The sequence below is a fragment of the Rhinopithecus roxellana genome, chromosome 16 (genome assembly GCF_007565055.1).
Source record: "Rhinopithecus roxellana isolate Shanxi Qingling chromosome 16, ASM756505v1, whole genome shotgun sequence".
NCBI classification, from domain to species: domain Eukaryota; kingdom Metazoa; phylum Chordata; class Mammalia; order Primates; family Cercopithecidae; genus Rhinopithecus; species Rhinopithecus roxellana.
In genome coordinates this window covers 43,167,093-43,194,648 of record NC_044564.1, presented here as the reverse complement: position 1 = coordinate 43,194,648, position 27,556 = coordinate 43,167,093, and the positions used below count along the sequence as shown (strand labels likewise).

The 27,556-nt window shown below is 43.5% G+C and overlaps 1 protein-coding gene across 2 annotated transcripts in view; it reads left to right on the top strand.

Moving 5' to 3' along the window:
- PCSK5 (proprotein convertase subtilisin/kexin type 5) overlaps window positions 1-27,556 on the top strand; it is a 466,860-nt gene that overhangs the window by 392,696 nt on the left and 46,608 nt on the right. Inside the window, exons 25-30 of one of the 2 annotated variants that reach the window (XM_030920277.1) lie at window positions 9,760-9,802; window positions 12,876-13,012; window positions 14,555-14,755; window positions 20,008-20,088; window positions 23,993-24,076; window positions 25,990-26,185. In XM_030920277.1, the coding sequence (XP_030776137.1) occupies window positions 9,760-9,802; window positions 12,876-13,012; window positions 14,555-14,755; window positions 20,008-20,088; window positions 23,993-24,076; window positions 25,990-26,185 (742 nt within the window). The remainder of the gene's footprint in view (window positions 1-9,759; window positions 9,803-12,875; window positions 13,013-14,554; window positions 14,756-20,007; window positions 20,089-23,992; window positions 24,077-25,989; window positions 26,186-27,556) is intronic. The other variant, XM_030920278.1, reaches the window with a different exon arrangement.

The following is a 27,556-nucleotide window of genomic DNA, read 5'->3' as shown; positions in this document are numbered from 1 at the left end:
CACATGCCAATACGCCCAGTTAATATCTCTTTTTTGTAGAAATAGAGTTTCCCTATGTTGCCCAGGCTGATCTCAAACTCCTGGGCTCAAGTGATCCTCCCAAAGTGTTGAGATTACAGGCATGAACCACTGCACCCATCTTATGTTTTTATAATTTCAACTTTTATTTTGATTCAGTGGGTACCTGTGCAAATTTATTACGTGGGTATACTGTGTGATGCTGAGGTTTGGGGTATGAATGATCCCATCACCCAGGTAGTGAGCATAGTACCCAATAGGTAGTTTTTCAGCCATTACCCCTCTCCCACAGTAGTCCCCAGTGTCTGTTCTCATCTTCCTGTCCATGGGATTCACCATTCTTGATATCATTTGTGACTCATGGGAGGAGGTCAAGATAATAACATTAACAGTTGGAAGAAGTTGATTCTAACCCTCATGAATGACTGGGAGGGTTCAAGACTTCAGTGGAGGAAGTGACTGCAGAGGTGGTGGAAACAGCAAGAAAACTAGAACTAGAAGTGGAACCTGAAGGTGTGACTGAATTGCTACAATCTCATGATGAAACTTGAACAGATGAGAAATTGGTTCTTATGGTTGAGCAAAGAAAGTGGTTTTTTGAGATAGAAACTTCTCCTGGTGAAGATGCTGTGAACATTGTTGAAATGAAAACAAACGATTTAGAATATCACATAAATTGAGTTGATAAAGTAGCAGCAGAATTTGAGAGGATTGACTCGAATTTTGAAAGAAGTTCTGCTGTGGGTAAAATGCTTTCAAACAGCAATCACATGCTACAGAGAAATCGTTCATGTAAAGGAGGGTCAATCAATGTGGCAAACTTCATTGTTTCAAAAAATTGCCACAGCCACCCCAACCTTTAGAAACCACCACCCTGATCAGTCAAGCAGCCATCAGTATTGAGGCAAGACCCTCCACTAGCAAAAAGATCTGAATCCTCAGATGATCATTAGCATTTTTTAGCAATAAAGTATTTCCTAATTAAGGTGTGTACATTTTTTAGACATAATGCTATTGCTTACTTAATAGACTACAGTATACTGTATTACTTTTATATGCACTGGGAAACAATAGAGTTTGTGTGACCTGCTTTATTGTAACATTTACTTCATTGAGGTGGTCTGGAACTGAACCCATAATATCTCTGAGGCATGCCTGTACTATACCATTTTAAATATATTCCCAACAGATGAACTTTCAGGTTGTTTTTTTAATCAAGGCATAATCATTGATTATTTTGATCTAGAAAGTTTGCTCTAGGGAATAAATTTATGTACTAAAGCTACAGAAGGTGGTGAAGAGGTGGAAAAAGTGGAATCTAATCGTATTATTAAAACATTTTCATTCACATCTATATTTCCACTTGTCTCCTGACCCAAAAATGCTAGGTAAACAATTTAATCAGAATCAAATAGTCCATCTATAAAGAAGGGCTGGAAGCCAAGTGCAGGGGATTCCTCATGTACATGCAACTGAGTGACCCCGTCAGAGAGCCATTTCTTCTGGTTACAATCTTAAGGAACCAAATTCAACATATTTTGACAAGGTTAAATATGAATTTATTAGCTCAGATGTAGCATTTGTTTAGGTGTGGCCTGGGTCACTGGTCTCCAGAAAGAGGTTGGCAAAATAATTCATTTAAGCTGAAAAAACAAAAAAAAAAACAAAAAAATAGAACTTATGTTGATGATTTTTATATTATCCTCTTAAATCTTAAATTTTCTACTCCAGCACATCTTTTTAATCTATGTGAAATATTCATTGATATGGTTTGGCTGTGTCCCCACCCAAATCTCATCTTGAATTGTAGCTCCCATAATCTCCACATGTCACGGGAGGGACCCAGTGGGAGGTAATTGAATCACGGGGGCAGGTTTTTCCCTGTGCTGTTCTCATGATAGTGAATAAGTTTCATGAGATCTGATGGTCTTATAAAGGGCAGATCCCCCGCACACGCTCTCTTGCCTGCCGCCATGTAAGATGTGCCTTTGCTCCTCCTTCACCTTCCACCATGATTATGAGGCCTCCCCAGCCATATGGAACTGTGAGTCCATTAAACCTCTTTTTTCTTTTTCTTCTCTTTTTTTTTTTTTTTTTTTGAGATGGAGTTTCACTCTTCTTGCCCAGGCTGGAGTGCAATGGCGCGATCTTGGCTCACTGCAACCTCCACCTCCCGGGTTCAAGTGATTCTCCTGCCTCAACCTCTCAAGTAGCTGGGATTACAGGCATACACCAGCATGCCCAGCTAATTTTGTATTTTTAGTAGAGATGGGGTTTCTCCATGTTGGGTCAGGCTGGTCTCAAACTCCCGACCTCAGATGATCCACTGGCCTCAGCCTCCCAAAGTGCTGGGATTACAGGCGTGAGCCACTGCACCTGGCCAAACCTCTTCTTTTAAATTACCCAGTCTCAGGTATTTCTTCATAGCAGTATGAAAACGCACTAATACATTCATGCACTGGTACATAATAAATAATAATGAATAATAATTTATACACACACGCATGTCAGCATGCCAGTGGAAGGTGAGCATAACGTGTATAAATGTTATATTCCTAACATACCAATTTTTTAAGCCAATGAGTGATTAATCAAGACAGTATGGAGCTTAGAACTTTAGATTTCTGTTGTTGATGGAGGTTGGAGGGTAACTGGGGCTGGAAGTTCTATGAAGTATGGCTGGAGCATGACTTTGGTCTAATACTTGGCCTAGTGTGGGAGATAGTGGCCAAGCTGAATCCTGGGAAGGTAAATGGAGCCCCTAGTTTGGTAGAGCATAAGATATAGATGACTGGACCAGAGAAGGTGACTGGGCAAAAAGGTTGAGATTGTCTGGGAGAAGCAAGTATCCAGGATATGTTAAACTACAATCAAATGGGTAATATTTTATGGAACATTTGCAGATGTAGCCTAAGAGAGTCAAAGTGGAAGGAACCTAAGGAGTCTAGAACACTTGAGAAGACAGTGAGAGAAGTGAGAGCCTAGCAGTCTCCCAAGAGCACATATTTGCCATGCCCATTCGTCTATCATCCTAGCCAGTAACCTAGTAGGTTCTTGCAGTAACAGGACACAGGGCAGATAGGTTTCAATAGCGAGTGGTAGGGGTGAGTCTGGCTCGCATGGGGTATGAATGAAAGTCCTAGAAGCTTGAATGAGATAGCCAAAGATAAGACAGGAGCACCCTAAAATTACCCCACCCCACCAGTTTTGCAGAGGGTGGATTGTGCCTAAACAAAGTATCTACTTCATGGCCAATTGTGGCAGATATAGACATTCCATGATAAAAGGCTATCCTGAAGACATTGAGTTTCTTCTGTCTCCCCCAAAAGAGAAATAAACATGCGAGAAGAGTAATAAAAGTAGGATAAAAACCAAGTTAGAAGCATTTTAGCTAGTATGTTCCTCTTTTTGACTGGAATACAAAGACATTTCATTTTTGTCTTTTTTTAGATAGTGAACTATTCAATTTCTTTGGTAATAAATGAGAAAAAGAAGAGGAAAGAAAAGATCTGGGCCGTGATGGGTACTGGTTTCTATTTGTCTTTCTGATAATGTGAATTTAAAACAGTTAAATCACACTTATGCCACTACGAAAATTAGTACTAGTAACCTTTTTGTAGATTATAAAATACAGTATACCCAGTGGACAGAAACCTGTTCAAAAGGTTTTTTTCCTGCAGGTCAACTTTTCCCCCCATAAACACAGACGAAGTGAACATATGATTGGGTTGGTAATTCTGTTGTATATTGCAATTCGCCCAGCTTCTTGTCGTCCACAGAAATGAAGAAGACAGGCATTAGATTTTATTTGTCATGTGATATTAGTAGCCAGATGTTTTAGTGGCAGCTTATTTGAGGTCCATCCATCCTTTGAATATGCATAGAAAAGCATGGCCATTGTTTCTCACCTGCCCACATCTGAACACATTCAGATACCATGGAAACCACAAAGGAAGAAAAAAAATACTTATCCCAAGATTCATTGATTGGGATGTTTAAATGTCCTTTCTTTATACAGCCAGGGAGGTGATAATGTGCTAGGGCCTGCTGTGCTTTCTGGCATGAGCTCCATCCCTGAGGGTCCCAAGAAAGACAGTGGATTGATCCTGGAGTCTTCTTGAAAGGGGAAGGTGAGCCGGGCGCGGTGGCTCAAGCCTGTAATCCCAGCACTTTGGGAGGCTGAGACGGGTGGATCACGAGGTCAGGAGATTGAGACCATCCTGGCTAACACGGTGAAACCCCGTCTCTACTAAAAATACAAAAAACTAGCCGGGCGAGGTGGCGGGCGCCTGTAGTCCCAGCTACTCCGGAGGCTGAGGCAGGAGAATGGCGTAAACCCGGGAGGCGGAGCTTGCAGTGAGCTGAGATCCGGCCACTGCACTCCAGCCTGGGCGACAGAGCAAAACTCCGTCTCAAAAAAAAAAAAAAAAAAAATACGAAAGGGGAAGGTGGTCCCATTGAGTGGAACATGCGTGGCCCAAATCCTGGAGGTAGGGGCAGAGCAATATAAGGGTGAGGACAGGGCAATAGCAGCTGAACATGGCCAGGCAATGTTCACCACAGCTGTAGGAGCACTCGGAGGTAGGCTGAAGTCATGACAGATGCATCTGCTGCTGCAGAAGGAGGAAGAGCTCCCGGCAGTACTGGAATCAGCTCTATCTGCATCCCCGGGTCTGGGGTTCTGTCATTTTCCTTTCCTCTGGCTGCCTGCGATCTTCCCCATTTTACACTTAGTCTGCAGCCATTGACGATGAACTTATTAAAGGATTTCTCTGCAGCTACTTGCGCAGCCTGCCTGGTGGAAACCTGGATGGATGCACACCGTTGTCTCTGCACAACAGGGATTGTCCAGATCTCTCTAAATAGGTAGAGATTATTTCTTAAGATCTGTCTCAGTAGTGGTATCACCCGGATCACCAACTAGCGTGGGGATAGTCTTGTCCTCTGGGAGTTCCAGATGAGGCATGGTTGAAGCCTACAATAGAAGCTTATCTGCTACAGGGTCATTGACTGTATAATATTGGTCTTTAATATCTGATCAGCAAGGGAATCATGTGGACCTGTAGGCTTCTCATGTCTCTATCAAAACTCCTCTCCTCTCTCACCTTCTCCCTCCACCCAGAAGGAGCAAATGTGGGGCTTATTCCTTAGGTAATAAGGTATGGTCCAGGCCAGTTTGCCCAGCATGTCACTGGTGGATGTGGTTTTCCCCCCAGCAGGCCAATTGGCCATCTTCCATTCGAGTTAGAAATCCCTCTCTCCACATTCTGCATGTAGTACTCTTCTCTGATATCTGACTTTGGCATGTCATCTTTTAAAGGCAACTCAGCATCACAAACCTGGGTGGGCAGGCCATGCTCCAGGTCTAAGGGGCAGGTCTGACAGACATACTTCAGTCTTCTGCAGGTTCGACACACTTTATTTTTCTTGAAATGCATGTGGGCCCCAGGGCACCAGCCAAACATTGTGAATGGCCTGGCACAGATTTCACATTTTTCTCACGCTTTTCTTTGGTCATTCAGATATACGGGTTTCCTCTAAGACATGTCTGATATGGAATAGAGAAGTATGCGTCTTCCCAGTGTTTCCTGTTTAAGGTGTTGAAACCACGACAGGTCACCATCTTGAGGGGGTCTTGAGGTAGTGGTAGGTTTTAGGGAGGAGAGAGAACCACCATGATCCTGTTAAACCCAGCTCTTCTTTGTTCCCCTGTTCTTGAGGCTCCAGGCCATTGCCTTTGACAGTATATGATTCTCCTTTCTTGACTCAAGGTGAAACTCGCTTCTCAGGAATCCCCATTCTTGGAGAAAACTCTGGATTTCCTGGTCTCTCCAAGGACTGGGCTGTAATACCAGGGCTTTAGTAGCCTGAGGCAGGAGGATTGCTTGGGGTCAGGAGTTCAAAACCACCTGGGCAACACAGTGAGACCCCATCTTAAATTCCATGCTTTTCTGCTAGAATACGGAGACACATAACCTGGAAGCTGGAAGTCCAGTTTCTTCACAAGTATCTTTATCCAGTGACAAAATAACTTCCCTGTAATCGCAGCACTTTGGGAAGCCAAAGCAGAAGGATCACTTGGGATCAGGAGTTTGATACCAGCCTGGATACCATAGGGAGACCTGGTCTCTTTGGACAGCCAGCATGGCCAGGGCGGCCAGTCTCACCCTGTAATTGTGACATTGCATCTTCATGAGATGCCAGCTGGCTGACTTGGGCCGACATTTTCTTTTTCACAGAGCAGCAGGAGGCCAGGACCCTCTCACAGTCTGCATGAGGTTGCCATGGTTATGCTCACCCTCCACTTGTATGTATCCTGAATTATGGGACACCAAGTTCATGTAAACCATAAAAATAAGTTCTTCTCTAGACGTTCAAGTTTAAAATATCTCCTTCCCAACACATCTTATAGGTACGATGTGCACAGCTCCCACCGTGGCCCTCATTCATCCAAATTCAATGGTGAAGGTGATTGGTATTACTGAGAACAAAATAAAATAGCATAGAATGTAAATTGGCTGCTGAGGGTGATGTTGAAGCAGGAGGCAATGTCTCCATGGGACAGTGAGTTCATGATGAGTGACAGTACGGATGATCCCACTGTGTCACAGTGGGAAGGTGACACAGGGCATCATGAAGAGCTCCCAAGATAGAGTGGACATTGTAGTCCTGCCCACCCCACCCCATACAAATGAAACAATAAAAATGAGTTTTCTCGAGACAGAAAGACGGCATCCCCGTGCTGACGAGGCATCTGCTCGCATGCTCTCCTTAGGAAGGACATGAGCAGCTGGAAGCCAGCCACTGTTTCTGAAGGCTTTTTTCCAAATGTGTGAGACTCTCTCTGAATTCTGACTGAACTTTCCCTATCTCTCCCTAAAATATGCTCTCTCAGCTCAAAAGTTTGACGAGATCAAATCACCCGAGCTATTTAAACATCCTTCTTTGGATAACACCTTCCAAGACAGCTAACAATTGTAGCTTGTTTAGACTCCTTTTCCATTCCCCTTACCACACACACACACACATACACACACACACACACACATACACACACTAGAAACCAGGAAAATTCATCTTTCTCCTTAAGCCACCCCTCCTCACCATCTAAATGCCAAGCTGACTTAGAGTCAACTTCTAGATTTGGGATTGTTACCTTCTTCCTTAATCTCATAACAGCAGCCTCTCAGTGGTCAAGCTAAATCCATTTAGCTTATGTCTGACTTGTGGATCTTCTGGGGTGGAAAAAATTTTTTAAATAATTCTCATTCTTTAGAACAACTGGTAATAATGAGAAAAACTAATGGGCATTCATAAACTGTTATAAGACACAGTTCCTGTTCTATGCATTATTCATTTATGCAAACAGTTGTAAAGGTACCAAATTCACCGTGCAACTGGGCTGGAAAAGTCCCTGAACTCAAGATTGCATTGGTATGCACATTTCTGAGGCTTGGTTCTGTTTAACATTTTCATCAGTGACCTGCTTAAAGGAGCAGAGAGCAAGCTCATTAAGTTCCTAGATGGGAGGGATGACCAGAACATTAAAGAACAGGATTAGAATTTCCCCAGCCCTTGCCAAATTAGCAAAACTGTTAGAGTCAAATATGTTCATCAGGGAGGCAGAGTAAAGTAAGCTGCCCAAATGCAAGCTTAGTGATAGGAAGTTATTTAGAAACTGAAAAGAATATGGATGCAAAAATAGACTCGTAATGGAAAATGAACTAGTCCAGGGGAACCACTGGTGTTGGGGCCTCTGCATGCACTTACAATGGGGTCAGATCCCCAGTCTACGAATTGGCTTTCCCCAAGATTTCTAAGAATGCCAGGGAGCTTTTCTTTCTCATGGTCACCTCTAGCTTCAGTTCCTGGTTCCACCTAATTAGCCTGGTTTTTGGTTCATTTCACTGTCCTGTCTCAGTCACCGTATTACAAACCATGTATTACCCAGACATTAAAAACCATTTCCCGCCCATGAGCAGATAACAGCTTCCTGCAGAACAGCCCTTCTATCTCTTTGGCTGTCTTGGCTCTTGTTCAACTCTTCCAATTAAACTTCTACCCCAAGGAGCTTAACAAGGTAGTTTCCCAAATATAGACGGTTCTTTTGCTAAGAGGAACTCTGAAACCAGCTGTTAAGACAACTACAGCACCTGTGTCCCCTAGCAAAGATGAACATGACCAAGTCACGAGCTGATAGTGCTACAGTCAGGGGATGGCAAATTCTGTGAAGTGGCAGGGAGTAAGTATCTTTGGTCTCTTGCAATTACTCAACTCTGGTTATATAGAATGAAAGCATTCTTCCACAATACAAATAAATAGATGGCAAGGTCAAGGTCCTGGAGTGGGCCACAATTGCCAACTCCTGCTAGGCTCAACTTCGGAAACTGTGACTTTCCAGAAGTCTTAACAACCATCTTGTCCAATCAGCTCATTTTATACCAGCAGAAACCGGGACCCAGAAAGTAGAGTGACATTTGTGCAAATTCACAACACAATTAAGCCTGAGTTGAAACTTCAAACAGGAAGCTCAATTTCCAGGCCAACGCTCTTTCCACTGCACCATCATCAAGCTATTTCCAGAAGGTTCTGCAGATCTCTGCTTTAATTAGCAGAGCCTTTGCTAGAAATTTTCCCACTTAACATTTGGTGCAATGCATTAGTTGTGTTACGTGTAGTACACAGTAATATCATTTGGTAGCCTCCCTAGGACCTAAGATGAATGTGTGACTAAAGATTTGGATGAGGTTGTGTCTACCTCTTAAAGGCAGTCTGAGAAAACCAGAAGAGGGTAGAATAGATTAGAAACGAATGCTATGCACAAAGTTCAAATGATATAGTTTTATTTTGCTAATTAAAGGTGACATAAAATTTTCACATACCAAGAGGAACATTTTAAAGAGGAGCAGTTGCCTTTCATCTCCTATTAAAATAAAAAGAGCAAGACCGGAGGGTAGGTTAGATCACAGAAAGAACCTGCCAGTGATAGCTCTATTACGTGCAAGAACTGCAGGCCAGAGGAAGTCATAGAATTCTCTTTATAGCCAGATCTGAGAGTTGCATCTCTTGGGAAGTGTTAGGAGTGAGAGAAATAGACTGAGATGATGACTCTGAAAATCCTTTCTCTCTTTAAGTCCCCTGAAAGCTGCAGGAGAGAACCCTTCGGTGAGCCAGAAGGGATGCATTGAATCATTACTCTTAATGAGACCAGGACAGTTTTTTTAAGAAGGTTGTGAAGGGCATAACACAAAGTAGATACTTGGGAAAAATAATTGTGCAGATTTCAAAGGAGTGCCCCAAATGATGCTCACTTCCATTGGCAAAATTCTGGGGTAACTGATGGAAAACCCTCTATTCAGGGTCAGAAGCTTGTAGCCCTTTCCAAATATTTGTGTGTGGACTTGCTTGATCCCTCTATCTCTTAGAGGCCAGGGGGTTCTTAATGTGGATGGTCATTGATCTTTAATTTGAAGACCCAGTAGCTTGAGCCTATTCCTCCTTGAAAGTAGGGCCAAGTGTTTATGAGAACTCTTATTAACTTTGATAAAGATAAATCCTAGTGTACATCTTGTTACTAATTAAAAATGGTGCAATCTGTTCACATATTATTTCTGGACAGTACATTTCATGAAACTATCCCACAGGATTGTTTATCTCAAGCCACAACTTTTCCAGAGCCTATTTTTCCAAATGACAAATTCCTCATAGTTATTATTTTTTACTATTTTAATTTTTTTCCAGATGATCCAGGAACATGCACATCTTGCGCTATGGGGTATTACAGGTAAGTCTGGCCTTCCTTTTCATGGCACTAACTTTTCTGCAGTTTAAGCATTACTGACTTAATCCTCAATCCAGTGATTAAAGCAAAGTGGCCCTGCAGCCTGAAGCAACTCTGTCCTGTCAGGCTATTAATGAGCAATTCTTGGATTTAGCAATCAGAGCCCAGCTGTTTCCTTGCCTCGAAAGGAGGCCATCTCTTTCTTGATCCTGGAAGTCATCCAGCCTGACACTGGTGTCTAGGAATCCTGCCATGGGTTATCAAGATTCAGATCTTGCTATTCATGGACAGACTTTAATAATATACCTGGTCCCAAGTAAGCTGTTTGCAAATCTCTGCATGGATACCTTGTCCTTAACCAGAGCAAAGGCACCAGGGTGAAGCCAGGTGCTATATTAGCTCAATCATCCCCTAGGTAACAAGAGACACAGAGTGAAGCCAGGTGCTATATTAGCTCAATCATCCCCTAGGTAACAAGAGACACAGACCACTAGGTTAAATGAAACAGAGGTAACCATCACTGCCAACACACTCTAATAAAAATCCACAAAATCAAAAATGGCATGTTAAAATATCACCTCCTCTTCCTAGTCTAGCCTCCCTTCCAGCACACACTGTTGACTGTCCTAGAAGGAAAACTAAAGAGAAAGGAGCTGCAAAGGAAAGGAAGGCCCTGGGTAATGCATGGGCTGCATAATCCCTCCCTGTCCTCCTAAGAACTCAGAAGTTTTATGATATACAAACTCCCACACTATTTCATCTCTCGATCATTTTATTGAGATTGTCAGAGACACAAGGAGGATGTTAATCTTCTGAAGAGAAAACTGAAGCTCAGAGAGGGACAAGGTTTTACTCAGGTTGCACACAGCTAGTGACAGGTCTGCATTTGGAACATTTGGACTTTGGCGGGTCACCTCCTCTTGTCACCACATTGCCTTTTCCCTCCATCCATGGAATCGGACAAAGCAATGTGGTGACAAGAGGAGGTGACCCACCTGTCCAAAAACAAATACTCTTGAAATGTGGTAATAGGTAGGAAGAAGGGAAAGAAGTGAGGAGGATGGAAGAGAAAAGGAAAACCAACAAGCTGAAACATACTAAAAATGATCAGTTCACCTTATCAGTTCTTAGCCTTCTGGTTTTAATCTAACTTTTCCAGAATAGCCTGCCATTCTGTACATTGACTATGTCTCATATCACTGCACTCCTGACCCACTTTGTTTTTTTGTTGTTGTTTGTTTTTTTGTTTTTTGGTTTGTTTTTTAGACAGAGTCTTACTCTGTGGCCCAGGCTGGAGTGCAGTGGCACGATCTCAGCTCACTGCAACCTCTGCCTCCCAAATTCAAGCAATTCTTGTGCCTCAGCCTCCCTAGTAGCTGGGATTACAGGTGCACACCACCACGCCAAGCTAGTTTCTGTATTTTTAGTAGAGACAGGGTTTTGCCATGTTGGCCAGGCTCTGTTAAACTTTGTTAAACACCTTCTGTTAAACTTTGGAGCCAAACCTGGCCACCTCTCTAGTTCACCACTAACTCGCTAATGAGCATGTTTCATAAAACCCTCTGAAAAACAAATATCCTGAAAGAACATGCTCCAATATCACTAAGGGTACAACATGAGATATTTATTTCAAGAAACAAACATATCTAATCTTTGAAAACATTTAGCAATTTTGAATACAGCTAGTGAAATGCTATACAATAGAGGTTGTTGCCAGGCATGTTGGCTCACATCTGTAATCCCAACACTTTGGGAGGCCGAGGTGGGTGGATCACCTGAGGCCAGGAGTTTGGGACCAGCCTGGCCAACATGGGGAAACCCTATCTCTACTAAAAATACAAAAATTAGCCGAGTATGGTGGTGCGCATGTGTAATCCCAGCTACTCAGGAGGCTGAGGCAGGAGAATCGCTTAAACCCAGGAGGTGGAGGAGGTTGCAGTGAGCCAAGATCACACCATTGCACTCCAGCCTCAGTGACAGGGAGACTTAGTCTCAAAAAAAAAAAAAACAAAAAAGAGGAAGTTGTTAAAGAAGATATGCAAAGGTTTTCCCTGATATCATGCTGATGCTTTGAAATTCATCAAAGGCAGGGGTCGATTTCTGTCCACTCCCCCTTCAGGTAAGCCTGCCATTCAGTGGAGTCTGAAGTACAACATTTTTACTGTATCATGAGAATAACGGATAACATACATAAAAATATTTATAAATAAAAGCTAAGCTACTTCGCTACTATTGTTAATAATCTGGTTACAGACATTTTAGTAAGCTGCTTGGACTTGACACCAAGCTATTTCAGGCCTCAGTGCCAGTTGCTATGTGACAAATCACACAAGCAACCTTTTCACACAGACTTTGGTTAAAATCCCAGTCCCACCATTAGCTAGCTGTGTGATTTTGAGCGCTTAACCTTGAGCTCCAGTTCCCTTATCTAGAAATTAAAGATACATGATATCTACCATACGAGATTTGTGGAGATTTAGATGAGCTAATACTTGACACATAATCAGTACTCTATAAATAAGTATCAGTACCCCTTCCTTCTCCCCAGCCTTCTCCCAGCTGCCCTGATAAAGAGTCCTTGGAGGTCCAGAAGGAGGTGGTTAGTGACTTGGGTTGACGGGGGCACAACAGACCAAACCTGAAATTCAATTACCCACTCCTGCTGAAAATGCTACATGGGCTGGGCGTGGTGGCTAATGCCTGTAATTCCAACACTTTGGGAGGCAGAGCTGGGCGGATCACTCGAAGTCAGGAGTTTGAGACCAGCCTGGCCAACATGGCAGAACCCCCTCTCTAGAAAAAAATACAAAAATTAACCAGGCATGGTGGTGTGCACCTGTAATCCCAGCTACTCGGGAGGCTGAGGCAAGAGAATCACTTGAACCCAGGACACCGAGGTTGCAGGGAGCCGAGATCAAACACTGCACTCCAGCCTGGGCAACAAGAGCAAAACTCCATCTCAAACAAAACAAAACAAAAAACTCTGCATAGAAATATATGAGCAGATTAAATTATCGGTGGTGAAGAGTAATAAATCAACATATGTCATGAAAGAAATGATGTCTTCTTCCTCTAGGTTTGATCAGCATTGTTATAAAACCTGTCCTGAGAAGACCTACAGTGAGGAACTGGAATGCAAGGCATGTGATAGTAACTGTGGCAGCTGTGACCAGAATGGATGTTACTGGTGTGAAGAGGGCTTCTTTCTCTTGGGTAAGTTAGAAAATGGCACCATCCAAGGTCAGAACCAGGCACTGGAGCTCCACCCAGTTGGGGCCACAGGAGCGCACATGTGATTGGTTTCAGAGTCTGTGTGTGCGGGCACCTCTAGCCCAAGGAGAAATTTTAATTTGGTTTAGAAATAAACATTAGCTGAACCACTTCCTTCTGCTTTTATTACTGAAGCATGGGTCCTGTTCCACTAATTAATCTCATGTATCTCCAAGCTGATGCAAACAAGGTGGAGATAGAGAGTGGGTAGCTGAAGATAAATGTTTTGGCATTGAAGTCACCTGGTATATTGAGAGCTCTGACCCTTGTCTTGAGACTTAATCCATCTCATATATTCCTGTGCACTGCAAGAATTTAACAAGATCCCTTGCCTTAGGTTTTGGTCACTAACTGATGGAAATGGATAGCTAGGAAAGAAATACAGTGTGAATCTTGCAGCTGAAGAGGTAATAGCCCAATGCACTTGAGTGTTTGGGGGAGAAAGAATGAGAAAGACAGCCTACGATGTTCTTCAGTGTTTCTCTACACAGAGATTTATTTTACTTGTAGTTTTTCAAGGCCTCAAGGATTCTGTATTCAATGCTCTTGACCCTTTAATGGCAACAGACCAAACCTGAAATTCAATTACCCACTTTACTACCATACGAGATTTACTACCATACGAGATTTGTGGAGATTTAGATGAGCTAATACTTGACACATAATCAGTACTCTATAAATAAGTATCAGTACCCCTTCCTTCTCCCCAGCCTTCTCCCAGCTGCCCTGATAAAGAGTCCTTGGAGGTCCAGAAGGAGGTGGTTAGTGACTTGGGTTGACGGGGGCACAACAGACCAAACCTGAAATTCAATTACCCACTCCTGCTGAAAATGCTACATGGGCTGGGCGTGGTAAATTCCCAGTTGAAAGAGGACTTAGGTAAAGTGTTGGGTTTTGTTTTGTTTTGTTTTGTTTTGTTTTTTAGATGGAGTCTCGCTCTTGTCACCCAGGTTGGAGTGCAATGGTGCAATCTCAGCTCACTGCACCCTCTGTTGGCCAGGCTGGTCTCGAACACCTGACCTCAGGTGATCTGCCAACCTCAACCTCCCAAAGTGCTGGGATTACAAGCATGGGCCACCTTGCCCAGTCTGGACTTATTAAAACACATTTCTTGGTTGAAATAAGCTAAAGCCATCTTGGTTTCTTTAAAAACAAATGAAAAGCCTGGACAGAGTGGCCTGGCCAACATGGTAAAACCCCATCTCTACTAAAAATATATAAATTAGCCATGTGTGGTGACACACACCTGTAGTCCTCAGGAGGCTGAGGCAGAAGAATGACTTGAATATGGGAGGTGGAGGATGCAGTGAGCCGAGATCATGCCACTGCACTCTAGCCTGGGCAACGAGAGATACTCCATCTCAAAAATAACAATAAAAACAAATGCAAAGAAAAATGTCCCTAAAATTTCCTCCAGCCTCTTTAGAACTTGGCCTTGCAATGATCACCAAAGCCTTCATGCTTTCTTTCTGTGTTCTCACATAGGTGGCAGTTGTGTGAGGAAATGTGGCCCTGGATTCTATGGTGACCAAGAAATGGGAGAATGTGAGCCCTGCCACCAAGAGTGCGAAACCTGCACAGGCCCTGGTCATGACGAGTGCAGCAGCTGCCGGGAGGGACTGCAGCCGCTGCGTGGGGTGTGCGTGCGCGCCACCCAGACCCGGGAGGAGGGCAAATTCTGGAATGGTATGTGCCTCCCAAAAAGAGATCACAGGGGTCTAGCTGCCTACTCTGCTTCCTTCCTTCTATAACTCTGGTTTTTGGAATTATCCAGGAGAGAAAGGCTGTGCAGAAAAACAAGAGTTTGGAGTGAGAATCAAGTTGGGGTCGTTCCTGAGTCTCTCTGATGCTTGTAGCAGGAATAGGTAGGAAGCTGAGGTTGGCATTCAGCCAGCAGAGAGAGCCCAAAGGGCAATTTATGATTGGTCCACCCGCTTGAGTTTCTACCTGGGTGAAGCAGGCCCAGAAGCAAGTGAAGAGAGTCACGGAGGGAAAGGGCCCCGGTGTCATTTTTCTCAGAAGTTTCAGAGTCACTTCCATCACAGGCATGTCCTATGTCCTTATTACATGTCCTTTTTGTAGCAAAGGAAAATTTTACCTGTAGGGTAGGCTTTTCCAATTAGACAAGGAAGGACTGCTCGAACGTATTAGAATTTATGCTAAAAACAGATGGTCTCTGTGGCTGCGTTATTAGAGCTCACCATCGTTAAAGCTTACCTTTAAAAGTTACTCTTCCCAGTTGCAGACAGGGAAAGCATGGCGCTTCTGAGGAGGGAGGAGAGGAGACAGGTGTGGGAGCTTGGAATCCAACAGTAAAGCCCTGCAGGTGCGCATTCCTCCCCGAGTCTTTACGCCACGCCTCCTCACACTTGAGACTCAGTTACCGGCTTCCTTGCAAGGTAATTACAAACTTTCAGCGACCCCTCCATGTCCCAGGTTGTTACAAAACAAAATCCTCTTCCTGCTGGAAAAATCTGACTCATGTTCTATGCAGAGACAGTCACAAAAACAGGAGCTGCTCTTCATTTGATTTCGAGGCAGGAATTTGTTTAAAGGGTCAATTTGGTGCAAAGGCAGTGGCAGCCGGAGAGAGGGCTGTACAGGAGGAGTGTGCTAAGGGCTCGAGGGAGTGACAGCTCTGTGGTTTTTGCTGGGCTGGAGAGGAGGCATGTCCATGGCTGCTGTCTACTACAGCAGTTTTACACATGTGACTTCAAGGAAGAGCAGCTCAGAGACCGTGAAAAACCCAGCAGCCAAAGGCCACAGAGAACATGGGCCCTATTTCAGAGACATAGCTGAGAAGATTATTCAATCCAGATTGGGATATCTTCTGTGAGTTATAGCTGAAGCAAAATGCTGCAAATGAGTTTGTCTGGCATTCAGGCATTTAAGAGGCAGTGCACGCCAAAAGGAAAATGGTCTGGTGCTGTGTTTCTCGCTGAACATCTGTATTTTATCTGGCGTCCAGATGATGACACGGTCCAGGGAGCCAAGAGTTAGAGCAGGCTTGATTCCCCAAATGATTCCACGTCCCTTCAACTGGACTACGCATTTTGCAAGCAGAAACCAGGCTTCAGTGGTTCCCTTTTGTCGAAGCACCACACCCACCCCTCCACATTTTCTGCTATTGCAATGTAATGTTTCTGAAGAGAGGGAGGAATTAGTGTATTTGGGGATTTTTCACTAACAGGGGATTGGGGACAGAGATGGGAGTGTTTCTCATGGCTGGACAAAAACAAGTCAATGACAGAGCTGTACTTTCCCATTCCTATGACCTATGAAATAAGACATGCAGACCATTAACACAGAGAAATAGCCATTTATTCACTAAGCAAGGTAAAGCCATAGCTCAGCTTCCCCCAGCATAGTGTAAGCACTGAAATGGATAGTAAATGGGAAATGCATTCCATAAAGTCCTGGGAGTATTTGAGCCAATGCCTACAACCTTCTCCTGACTTCCTTTTCTTAAGAAACAGGATCGCGAGTGTAATAGGAGGGTAGAGGGTTCCAGAGAACAAGCACTAATTAGCCACACCTTTAAGATGATGGAAAGCAGACTGCAGTCATCCTGGGTCAAATCAGAGGAAACCCAGGCAAAGTACAGAGTGCTTTTGAGAGGATATAGCTGTCTAGGTAGTACCAGAACGTTTTTCTGTTCTGTTTTGGGTTTTGTTTTATTTTGTTTTTCAAACACAGATTCAGATTCAGGTAGGAAAGGTAAGATGATGCACCCTTCAGTCCATTCCTTCACCCATGCTGCTCCCCAGTGGAAACAGTAAGATCCTGTTTGCATCTGAAGACTACAACCAACCCCAGGAGCATCTATCAGCATAGGCTGGGAAAACACCCTTGAAATCAAAGCCCAGCTAGAGTTCCCTGAACTCCTCTTTTAATAAGGTGGCTAATCAGGATGAGAATGACTACAGTGAGAGAGCCATCATTCTTTGCCAACTACCAGCAAAGTGGGAATACCTCCCATCTAGTCCAAGGATGCAGATTCCTCCACCTATCAGACAGTGCCTGACAAATCCTCCAGCCAAGACTGTCATCAAAGATGGCGCTCGACTCTCTGTTTTTTCAGCCACCAAAAAGTCACTGCACAAATGTATAGATCATCCCCAGACCCTCTGTCTGGGGATGTATATTGTGACAATTATTTAGTGTCCCTAAATGGCAGGAATAAAACCAATATTCAAGGCCAGACATGGTGGCTCACGACTATAATCCCAGCACTTTGGGAGGCTGAGGCAGGCAGATCTCTTGAGGTCAGGAATTCCAGACCAACCTGGCCAAAATGACAAAACCCCATCTCTAATAAAAATGCAAAAAAAATTAGCCAGGCGTGGTGGTGGGTGCCTGTAATCCCAGGTACTTGGGAGGCTGAGGTGCGAGAATCACTTGAACCTGGGAGGTGGAGGTTGCAGTGAGCTGAGATTGTGCCATGGCACTCCAGCCTGGGCAACAGAGAGAGACTCTGTCAAAAAACAACAACAAAACAATATAATATTCAACAGGCTGCAAACGGTCTCAGCAGTGACTCAAGCGTCACACAACCTCAGTGGAAAGGTTCAGGTATGGCAGACCACGGGCTTTGAAGGAAGATGATGGCTTCAGCTGGTTTCCTGAAGCCATTGTTGGGAATGGAAAGAGTTTCCTCTGTTACTGTTAAACCATTTGGATTTTCTTAAGTGGTTTCCCCTGGTAGTGCTGGAAAGTCCTAGGAGTAATTTCTGCACATTTCTCTTACCTCGTATTTCCATTATTGATTAAATCCATGTTACAGCAGGCTCTAATTACATATTCTGGTGATAGTCTAATCTACAGAACACAGACATGGTGAATTAGCTTTGTGTCTGTGACCACATCCTAACAATTTATCACTAGCTTGTCTCTTGATCTTAATTCTTATCCTTGGGGAAAGACTGTAATCCCAGAGTTAGTCACAAACACTGAAAGCCACACACATGTGAAGAAAAAAAAATTCCACTTCAGTAGGTGGGAAGATATGTTGCCTAATAGTCACTGAACTCTAGAAAACTTCAAAGATGCCACGGAAATCTGATTTTTAGAAGGACTTTGTAGATGTGTGCAGCTGCCTCACTTAGAAATGAGTGCACCATTTTTAGTTATTTAACCTACCAGAACACAGAGTGCAAAAAAACACATGGCACTGGGTAAGTAATCAACTGTTTGGCCAGTAGGATGAAGGAAGCGTCTGTATCAACTTGCACGGATCGTTACATACTCAGGAGTTCTGTAAGTGGATTGTGAAACCATTGACAGCTTGAAATTGGCTATGGTGGGAGTATTTACACCACAGAAATTGGAAACACTACAAATCAGGTTTTTGGTTTTTCATTTTCTAGAGACCTGTCTTACCAGCACACCATTACTTTGGCTTCTATCAAATTACTTTAGAATTCAAATTTACTACTGAAAAATTCAAAAGCCTATGTCTACACCCTCTAGCAGATGGAGACTTGAGAGCACAGCACACATTATTCAAATCCCGGCTCTGTGACTTGCTAGCTGTGTAACCTTGAGTGAGTTACTCATCCTCTCTGAGCCTCAGTGTCCTTGTCTGTAAAGTGAAAACATGAAACTGCCTCACACAAAGTCATTTTAAGAATTAAATGAGAAAATGCATATAAAGCTCTCAGGACACATACGACACAATAAAGCCTAATCTACTCCCTAACTCTTTGACTCGGGCCAGTTTTAACACTTGAAACACTAGTTTGCTTTGAAAGCAGCATTCCCTGGGTCACAAAAAAAAAGCAATTCTGGGGGCCATGCATGGTGGCTCACGCCTGTAATCCCAGCACTTTGGGAGGCCAAGATAGGCAGATCACTTGAGGCCAGGATTCAAGACCAACCTGGCCAACATGGTGAAACCCCATCTCTACTAAAATTACAAAAATTAGCCAGGTGCGGTGGCACGTATCTGTAGTCTCAGCTACTTGGGAGGCTGAGGCATTAGAATCACTTGAACCTGGGAGGTGGAGGTTGCAGTGAGCCGAGATCATACCACTGCACTCCATCCTGGGTAACAGAGCGTGACTCTGTCCAAAAAAAAAAAAAAAAAAAAAGCCATTCAGGAGGGTGTAAAGATAAATAGAGGTCTGAGGAAAATGACTCCAGAAAGAAGGCACCAGATAATGGTAAGTCGGGATACCTAATAGGCAGAATCCTGACTCAGCCAAGAATGTATACTCACAAAGATGTTGAGAGCAGCTTTATTTACGATTTTAAAAAGAGAAGGGAACAATCTCAAAAACGTAACAAAAGAAAAAAGCTAAGTGAATTACCGTCCATACAAATAAATATGCAACCATTAAAAATGATGTTTATGGCTGGGCACGGTGGCTTCCGCCTGGAATCCCAGCACTTTGGGAGGCCAAGGCAAGCGGATCACTTCAGGCCTGGAGTTCGAGACCAACCTGGCCAACATGGTGAAACCCCATCTCTACTAAAAATACAAAAAATTAGCCAGGCATGGTGGTACTCGCCTGTAGTCCCAGCTACTTGGGAGGCTGAGGCAGGAGAATCGCTTGAACCTGGAAGCCAGAGGTTGCAACAAGATGAGATGGTGCCACCGCACTCTAGCCTGAGAAACAGAACAAGACTCCTCGTAAAAAAAAAAAAAAAAAAATGCTGTTTACAAGGAATGTTAATGACAGGAGAAAATGCCTACGAGATTTATAGTGTTAAATGCAGTGTTCAAGGTCAGTCTTATGTATACGGAAGCTATAAATGATCACACATCTATATATAGATGTAATTATACCCACACACTCGATATGAAGATGAGACATCCAGGTGCCACAGTATAGACAACAGACATTTCTGGGTGGTGGGATTATAGGTGAAGTTTATCTTCTTTATCCTTTTTGCATTAAAAAAAAACTAAATACTTTATTTTTTTTTTAATAAAAAAGAAGCTGTGCCCATTGCAAACCTATCTGTGGTGAAGAGCCTGCTGCAGGAGCGACGAAGGTGGAAAGTTCAAATCAAAAGAGGTAACAGGGAAATAGGGAGGCGACAATCACAGCAGCAGACTCTGTCTCTGGAGATGGTCTCCATGGAAAAATCACCCCAAGAAGCTGGGAGGCCAGATGCAAATGGGGTGCAGAGATGCAGAGGTCATTAGAAAAAGATGGAGAGAGGAGGGGCCCATAAACATAACCTATGAGCGGTCACTCAGAGGGAAGACTGTGAGAAACTCAGCAGTGGAGATTTCTGTAACAGATAAGGACGTTCGTGACATGCTAAATGGTCATGCCTGGCAGAGGCTATCGAGAAGAGCATCTGTCCTCACAGAACTTTAATAGGCTAAGGAAGCACCTCTGCCTTCCCAGTCCCTGCGGCATTGTTTGAAATCACAAAGACTGGAAAAAACTAAGTGGTTACCAGTAGGAGACGAGAGAAATAAAGTCAATGTATTCATACAATAGAATACTATGGAGCCACCAAAAGGAAGAGGTTCTTTCTGTACTGATAAAGAATGATCTCCACATATAGTGCTTGTTTACGGGCAAGGTGATAAACCATGTGAATAGCTACAGTTTGTGAGAAAAAGGGTGGAGGAGGGATTAGGAGGGAGAGACATCACAGTACGTGTCTTTTCTCCATTTTGCACCATGTGCAGATTATGTATTAAATAAAAAACAAATAGAATAAATGAACCCCTTGCTTTATATAGTTTAGCTACAGTCATTTCTGAAGAAAGGATACCGCACTTTCTGGATCAAAGTGGTTCTTTTTTTTTTTTTTTTTTGCGGTCCTGTCCAGTCTAGAATTTCCGGAGTGAGAAAAAGAGAAACTAGGATCATGGTTAAAATTTACTCGTTGAGATTAAGTCCCTAATCTTTTATGATAAAGAACTCTTGCTGGGGAGGACTTTATCCCATGCCCAGGCCTAATTGCTAAGTTAACTGCTTGTACAGATCTCCCTCTGCTGGACATATGGAGACATTACAGAATTTTATTTTATTTTTATTTGTTATTATTTTTTAAGAGACAAGGTTTCGCTGTATTGTCCAGGCTGGTCTCAAACTCTTGGCTTCAAGCGATCCTCCCACCTTGGCCTCCCAAATTGCTGGGATTACAGACATAAGCCACCTTGCTTGGCTGATATTATAAAATTTTATACCAGGTGTATGCAGTAAAATACCAAACTGCCGGAATGTGAGATACATGTAATTATAAATATGTGCATATATGTAGATATAGACATTAAAATGTATACAGATATGAGAAAATTAATGAAAACTCATGTCTTTATAAATATATTTTACTATATACATGATAACATCAAAGGAAAATCAGCCTGGAGCCTGGACGTAGAACACTGAAGATTTGCAAGGTGTTCACTCTCTGGTTAATAGTGTTGTCTTATTTCTCTTTGCACAACTGCTCTCAGCCATTCAGTGAACATCTGACGAATAGTAGCAACAGGATTGTTGCTCGCCTTTCGGCTGCCGTCTCTTTGGGGCTGAGTGATATTGCAGGTTTAAAAGGCCTTCGGGGACAGAATCGGTTACTTTGAGAGGCATGAGGAACACCTTTGTAACAATCCTGTGGCTCTGCACAAGGCTAAATTCAGCCCTTAACAGATGCTCCAGAGAGAGTACACCAGTCAATCATCAGCTTTAATTAGTATATTGGAAAACCAGGGGGCTGGCTGCAGTGGCTCACACCTGTAATCCCAGCACTTTGGGAGACCAAGGCGGGTGGATCACCTGAGGTCAGGAGTTCGAGACCAGCCTGGGCAACATGGTGAAACCCCCATCTCTACTAAAAATACAAAAATTAGCCAGGATTGGTGGCAGGCACCTGTAATCCCAGCTACTTGGGAGGCTGAGATCGGAGAATCGCTTGGACCTGGGAGGCAAAGGTTGCAGTGAGCCAAGATTGTGCCACTGTGCTCCAGCCTGGGCGATGGAGTGAGACTCTGTCTCAAAAAATAAAAGAAAGCCAGAGTAAATTTTTCTCTCCAAACTAGGAAAAAACCAACTACCCTGCATGGCAGCCTAATCATTTATATCTCCATCTCCATCTCCACCTGTATCTGCATCTATCCCCATATCTGTATCTATCCATCCTATCCATCTATGTATGTATCTTTCTACCATCTGTATTGTAATCTAGTTTCCTCTATGGCAAGGCTCATCAGCTTTGTATCCATGATATTGTAGAAGCCGAGCAGTGCCACTCAGGTATGAAACCAGAGGGAAAGAAGAGGGGAGTAAAACAAGTTTCAGAAATGGAGTGGAATGGTGACGAGAGAGAGACAACAGGAAGCAGGAGGAACTACCATTTACTGTGCCACTATGTTAAGCACTTAACACACATTATCTCATTTAGTCTTCACAACAATCCTATAAGGGCAGAATTATTTTCTCTCATTTTAGAGACAAGGAAAGCAGGACTCTGAGAGTTTAATTACTGTATCCATGGTTACCCTTCCCTTCGGCAGCACAGCTGGGATCTGAAGGCAGGTGTGACTAGAAAGCCATCAATACCCGGCTCTGACTCTTAAGATGAGAAGAAAGAAGATGAAAGGCAGGAGAGGAAGGAAGGGAGAAAGGGAGGGAGGAGGTAATGAAGGGAAATGGTAAGATGTCAACATTGGTTGAGGGTCAGGGTCATTAAAATCCCACATTCTGAGCTAGAACTTCGTTTTCTAATTTTTCCCTATATGAGCCATGCTGATTTCTGAGCAATCCCTGAGCTCTAGTCAAGGTCTCAGTATGTATTGACTGAGTGAAGTCTTGAAGCTGTTCTGTCTTTGAAACTGTCCCATGGAGTTGCTGAGGTGACTTCCTGGGAAAGCCTGCCCATCAAATGCTGTTGGAGGGAAAGGGAGAAGGGAACACTTTCAAAGTTTCCCTGGTGAATGGTGTATTAACCTGGGATGGCCTACTTATAGCCCAACCAACCAGAAAGCTCGTGAGTAGGGGAATATGGTGATGTTTAACAATGATTTGGGACAAATTTAAGATGAGATAAATTTAGGTTGCATAGCACAGTAGCTACTCTGAAGAAAACAGTGACCCAAACTTTGACCAATAATAAAATCTGATTTTCGAAGAACAACAACAGAAAAAAGAAAAGAAGTTCCTCCACGAGAGGTACAATGAATTCTCAATTATCATCTTGGAGTGAAGAGAAATGGTCATCCGGCTGGGCGCGGTGGCTCACACCTGTAATCCCAGCACTTTGGGAGGCTGAGGTGGGTGGTCAGGAGTTCGAGCCCAGCCCTGGTCAACATGGTGAAACCCTGTCTCTACTAAAAATACAAAAATTAGCGGGGCGTGGTGGTGCGCACCTGTAATCCCAGCTACTCAGCCGGAGAATCGCTTGAGCCCAGGAGGCGGAGATGGCAGTGAGCCAAGATCATACCACTACACTCCAGCCTGGGCTACAGAGCGAGACTGTCTCAAAAAAAAAAAAAAAAAGACAAGAAAAGAAAAGATCATCCAACAATCTTGGCAATAGAAGTGATTACCTTTGACTCATAAACTCATTCACAAATGCATACACACAAACACAAACTCACACTCCCATTTTTAACACACAAAAGAAGTAATCATTTGTTAGTTCAGATATCCCCACAGTATTTGAGGCTATAAGATACCACATTCCTTTTGGTACCACACATTCGTGTGGTATCTTTCTTGATAATCAATTGCCAATGAAGTCTTGATATTCAATTGCAAATGAAGGAGTAAGAGAAAAACAAATAAATGAAGTCTACACAATGGCAATGAGCCAGTGCCAACAATCAGCTCATGTACAATCAAAAGGATTCCATTTGGGGCAAGAAAAGGGACTAGGTTACCCATGAGATCTTTTTCAGCACTGGAATCCTATGTGCCTATTCAAAGGAGAAGCCTGAACTGTTGTTTCTTTCTCATACAGATACTTGGGGAAAATCCCAGCCTTGTCATTCTTCTTGTAAAACCTGCAATGGATCTGCAACTCTGTGCACTTCATGTCCCAAAGGTTAGTGTGTTGTGTGACAGGAGATGGCAGCAGTCAAGCCAAGTCATTGAAACTCATGTGTAGTAGCATCTTTGTGTAAAGAGGTCTGTAATGCCTTGGTCTACTCCCATCACATGTTCCTATTACAGTGGCTACTTGGGAGACACACAAGGACCCAAACATTGACCAATAATAAAAACTGGTTTTCAAAGGACAATACAAAGAAGTGGTCGGGTGCAGTGGTTCGCACCTGTAATCCCAACATTTTGAGAAGCTGAGGCGGGAGGATTGCTTGAGCCCAGGAGTTTGGGATCAGCCTGGGCAACATAGTAAGACCCCATCTCTATAAAAAATTTAAAAAATAGCTGGGCATGGTGGCATGTCCCTGTAGTTCCAGCTACTTGGGAGGCTGAAATGAAAGCATTGCTTGGTCTCAGGAGGTCAAGGCTGCAGTGAACCATGATCATGCCACTGCACTCCAGCCTGGGTAACAGAGCAAGACCCTATCTCAAAAAAAAAAAAAAAAAAAAAAAAGTTTCTTGATCTAAAGGCATGATGAAGAGGGAGGGAGGAAGAAGAGCAGCAACATAACAGCTTGATAACTTACCAGTTGCTTCATCTATAAAAACAAAAATCACAAATAACATACCTTCCCTGAATTAGGGGAATATTTTACTTAAATGGTACACTGACATAAAGAATGTTTAAGTGGGCTGGGTATGATGGCTCATGCCTGTAACCCAACACTTTGAGAGGGTGAAGTTGGAGGATCACTTGAGGCCAGGAGTTCCAGCCTGGCCAACATGGCAAAACCCCGTCTCTAATAAAAATACAAAAATTAGCCACATGTGTTGGCACATGCCTGTAATCCCAGGCTACTCAGGAGGCTGAGACATGAGATCATTTGAACCTGGGAGGCAGAGGTTGCAGTGTGCACTTCAACCTGGATGACAGAGCAAGACGCTGCCTCAAAAAAAAAAAAAAAAGAAGAAGAAGAATGTTTACATGATCATTATAAAGTCCATGTTGGAATGTACAATGTTAATAGTGGAATATGATGCAAAAGCAGAAAAATTTACAATAGGCAAGCCACGATTATAATCATATAAAATATAAAAGATTACACTCAAAAAACTAAAGCATTTTCTTGGAATTTTGGGTTTGAGAGTGATTTTGAAAATTGGTTTTCTTAATGAGTATCTGTTGTTCGATTAAAAAATAGATGGATCCTCTGTTAAAGGGAGAGTTGGGTGGAAGAGTTGTAACTCTGTGCCGAGCCTGTAATCCCAGCACTTTAGGAGGCTGAGGCAGGCAGATTACCTGAGGTAAAGAGTTCGAGTCCTGCCTGTCCAACATGGTGAAACCCCGTCTCTACTAAAAATACAAAAATTAGCCAGGTGTGGTGGTGCACACCTGTAGTCCCAGCTACTCAGGAGGCTGAAGTAGGAGAATTGCTTGAACCCAGGGGGCAGGGTTTGCAGTGAGCCAAGGTCGCACCAGTGCACTCAAGCCTGGGAGACAGAGCAAGACTCCTTCTCGAAAAAAAAAAAAAAAACAGTTGCAACTATGTTAGTGTCCTAACAAGATGAGCTTTGGGGAAGCAGAATATTAATAGACTCTATCAAGCTGTGCATGTACAGCTGCCTTACACCAGGAAGACATAGACAGGGTGTTAACAAGACTGATCAGCTGGGCAAAGGGAAGCCCCGTCATGACCTCTACCTAATATCCGTGGGAAAGGAAAGAAACAGGGCAAAAGCCTCTTGCTGTCAATTGCTTTCTAGAAATGTATGGAGGACTTAGCATCACTAGTAAATATTTTGGTAAGCCTGAAATAAGTGCCTGGACACTTTGGTCTTTGGAAAGGTTAAAAAAGCCATGTCTCTGCATAGAAAAACACATGATGACTATTCCTATCTTCCCTGGATTTCTAGGTGCATATCTTCTGGCTCAGGCCTGTGTTACCTCCTGTCCCCAAGGCACATGGCCTTCCGTAAGGAGCAGGAGCTGCGAGAACTGTACGGAGGCCTGTGCCCTCTGCTCTGGAGCCGATCTTTGCAAAAAGTGCGGGATGCAGCTGGGCCACCCTCTCTTCCTCCATGAAGGCAGGTGCTACTCCAAGTGCCCAGAGTAAGTTTCCTTTTTAATTTTACTTCCTGCTTGTAATCACTCTCCTAAAGTACTTTGGGAGCAATTACTTCTTGTTCACCAAAAAACTCTTCTCCGCTCTATGAGCGTCCGTATAAATGTCCTCTGTTGACTGACAACGGCTATGGGCCGCAGCAGCCAACATGAGGCCAGATGCCCACTTCTCCTTTGTGACTATTTTATGTGTATATTTTTACTTTTATGAAAAATATGTTCAGGGGCTGGGCATGGTGGCTCACACTTGTAATCACAGCACTTCGGGAGGCCAAGGCAGAAGGATCGCTAGGAGTTTGAAACCAGCCTAGGCAACATAGCAAGACTCTGTCTACAAAAAATTTAAAAAATCAGCCAGTGGGGGCCGGGCACGGTGGCTCACGCCTGTAATCCCAGCACTTTGGGAGGCTGAGGCGGGTGGATCATGAGGTCAGAAGATCGACATCATCCTGGCTAACATGGTGAAACCCCGTCTCTACTAAAAATACAAAAAATTAGCTGGGCATGGTGGCGGGCGCCTGTAGTCCCAGCTACTCGGGAGGCTGAGGCAGGAGAATGGCGTTAACCTGGGAGGCGGACCTTGCAGTGAGCCGAGATGGTGCCACTGCACTCCAGCCTGGGCAACAGAGCAAGACTCCTGTCTCAAAACAAACAAACAAAAAAAAAACAAACAAACAAAAAAAACTTAGCCAGTGGGTGCCTGTCATCCCAGCTACTTGGGAGGCTGAGGCGGGAGGATTCCTTGAGCCCAGGAGACTGCAGTGAGCTGTGATTGCGCCACTGCACTCCAGCCTGGATGACAAAGCAGGACCCTGTCTCTTTAAAAAAAAAAAAAAAAGAAAAGTTATTTTCCCACCTTAATGATCAACTGTTGTCATGGTTTTTCTTTTTTCCTCCATTACAAAAGTAAAGCTGTGATGTGAACCTCTTCTAAAGGTTTAAATAGGTGAGACATGAATTACAAATAATAAATAATACTTGGTTAGTTCGTTATTGATTCCTCCTGGTTTCCTTGGTCCCCTGGTTTGTAATTGCTTTACTCTTCCTACCAATGGTCCCACCTCCAGAATTTACCTAGGAAGAAAGTGAGGAATAGCAAATGGAAGAGTACAGCAAGAAACTTCCAGCAATAAGCAACAGAAATGCCAAGTAAAATGACTGAGACATAACAGGGTTTATTATCTCACAGAACAAAAATGTTGCAAGTCCAGTATCAGTCACTTCAGTGGCCAGGAAGGTCATCACAAAGTCTGGTTTTTCTGTTTTCCTCTTGTACCTTCCTTAGCTCGCCCTGTCTGACCAGCGCCGCTGCTGAGCCCACGTTGTGTGTCTCAGCTCCAGACACTGTCACCGCACGCA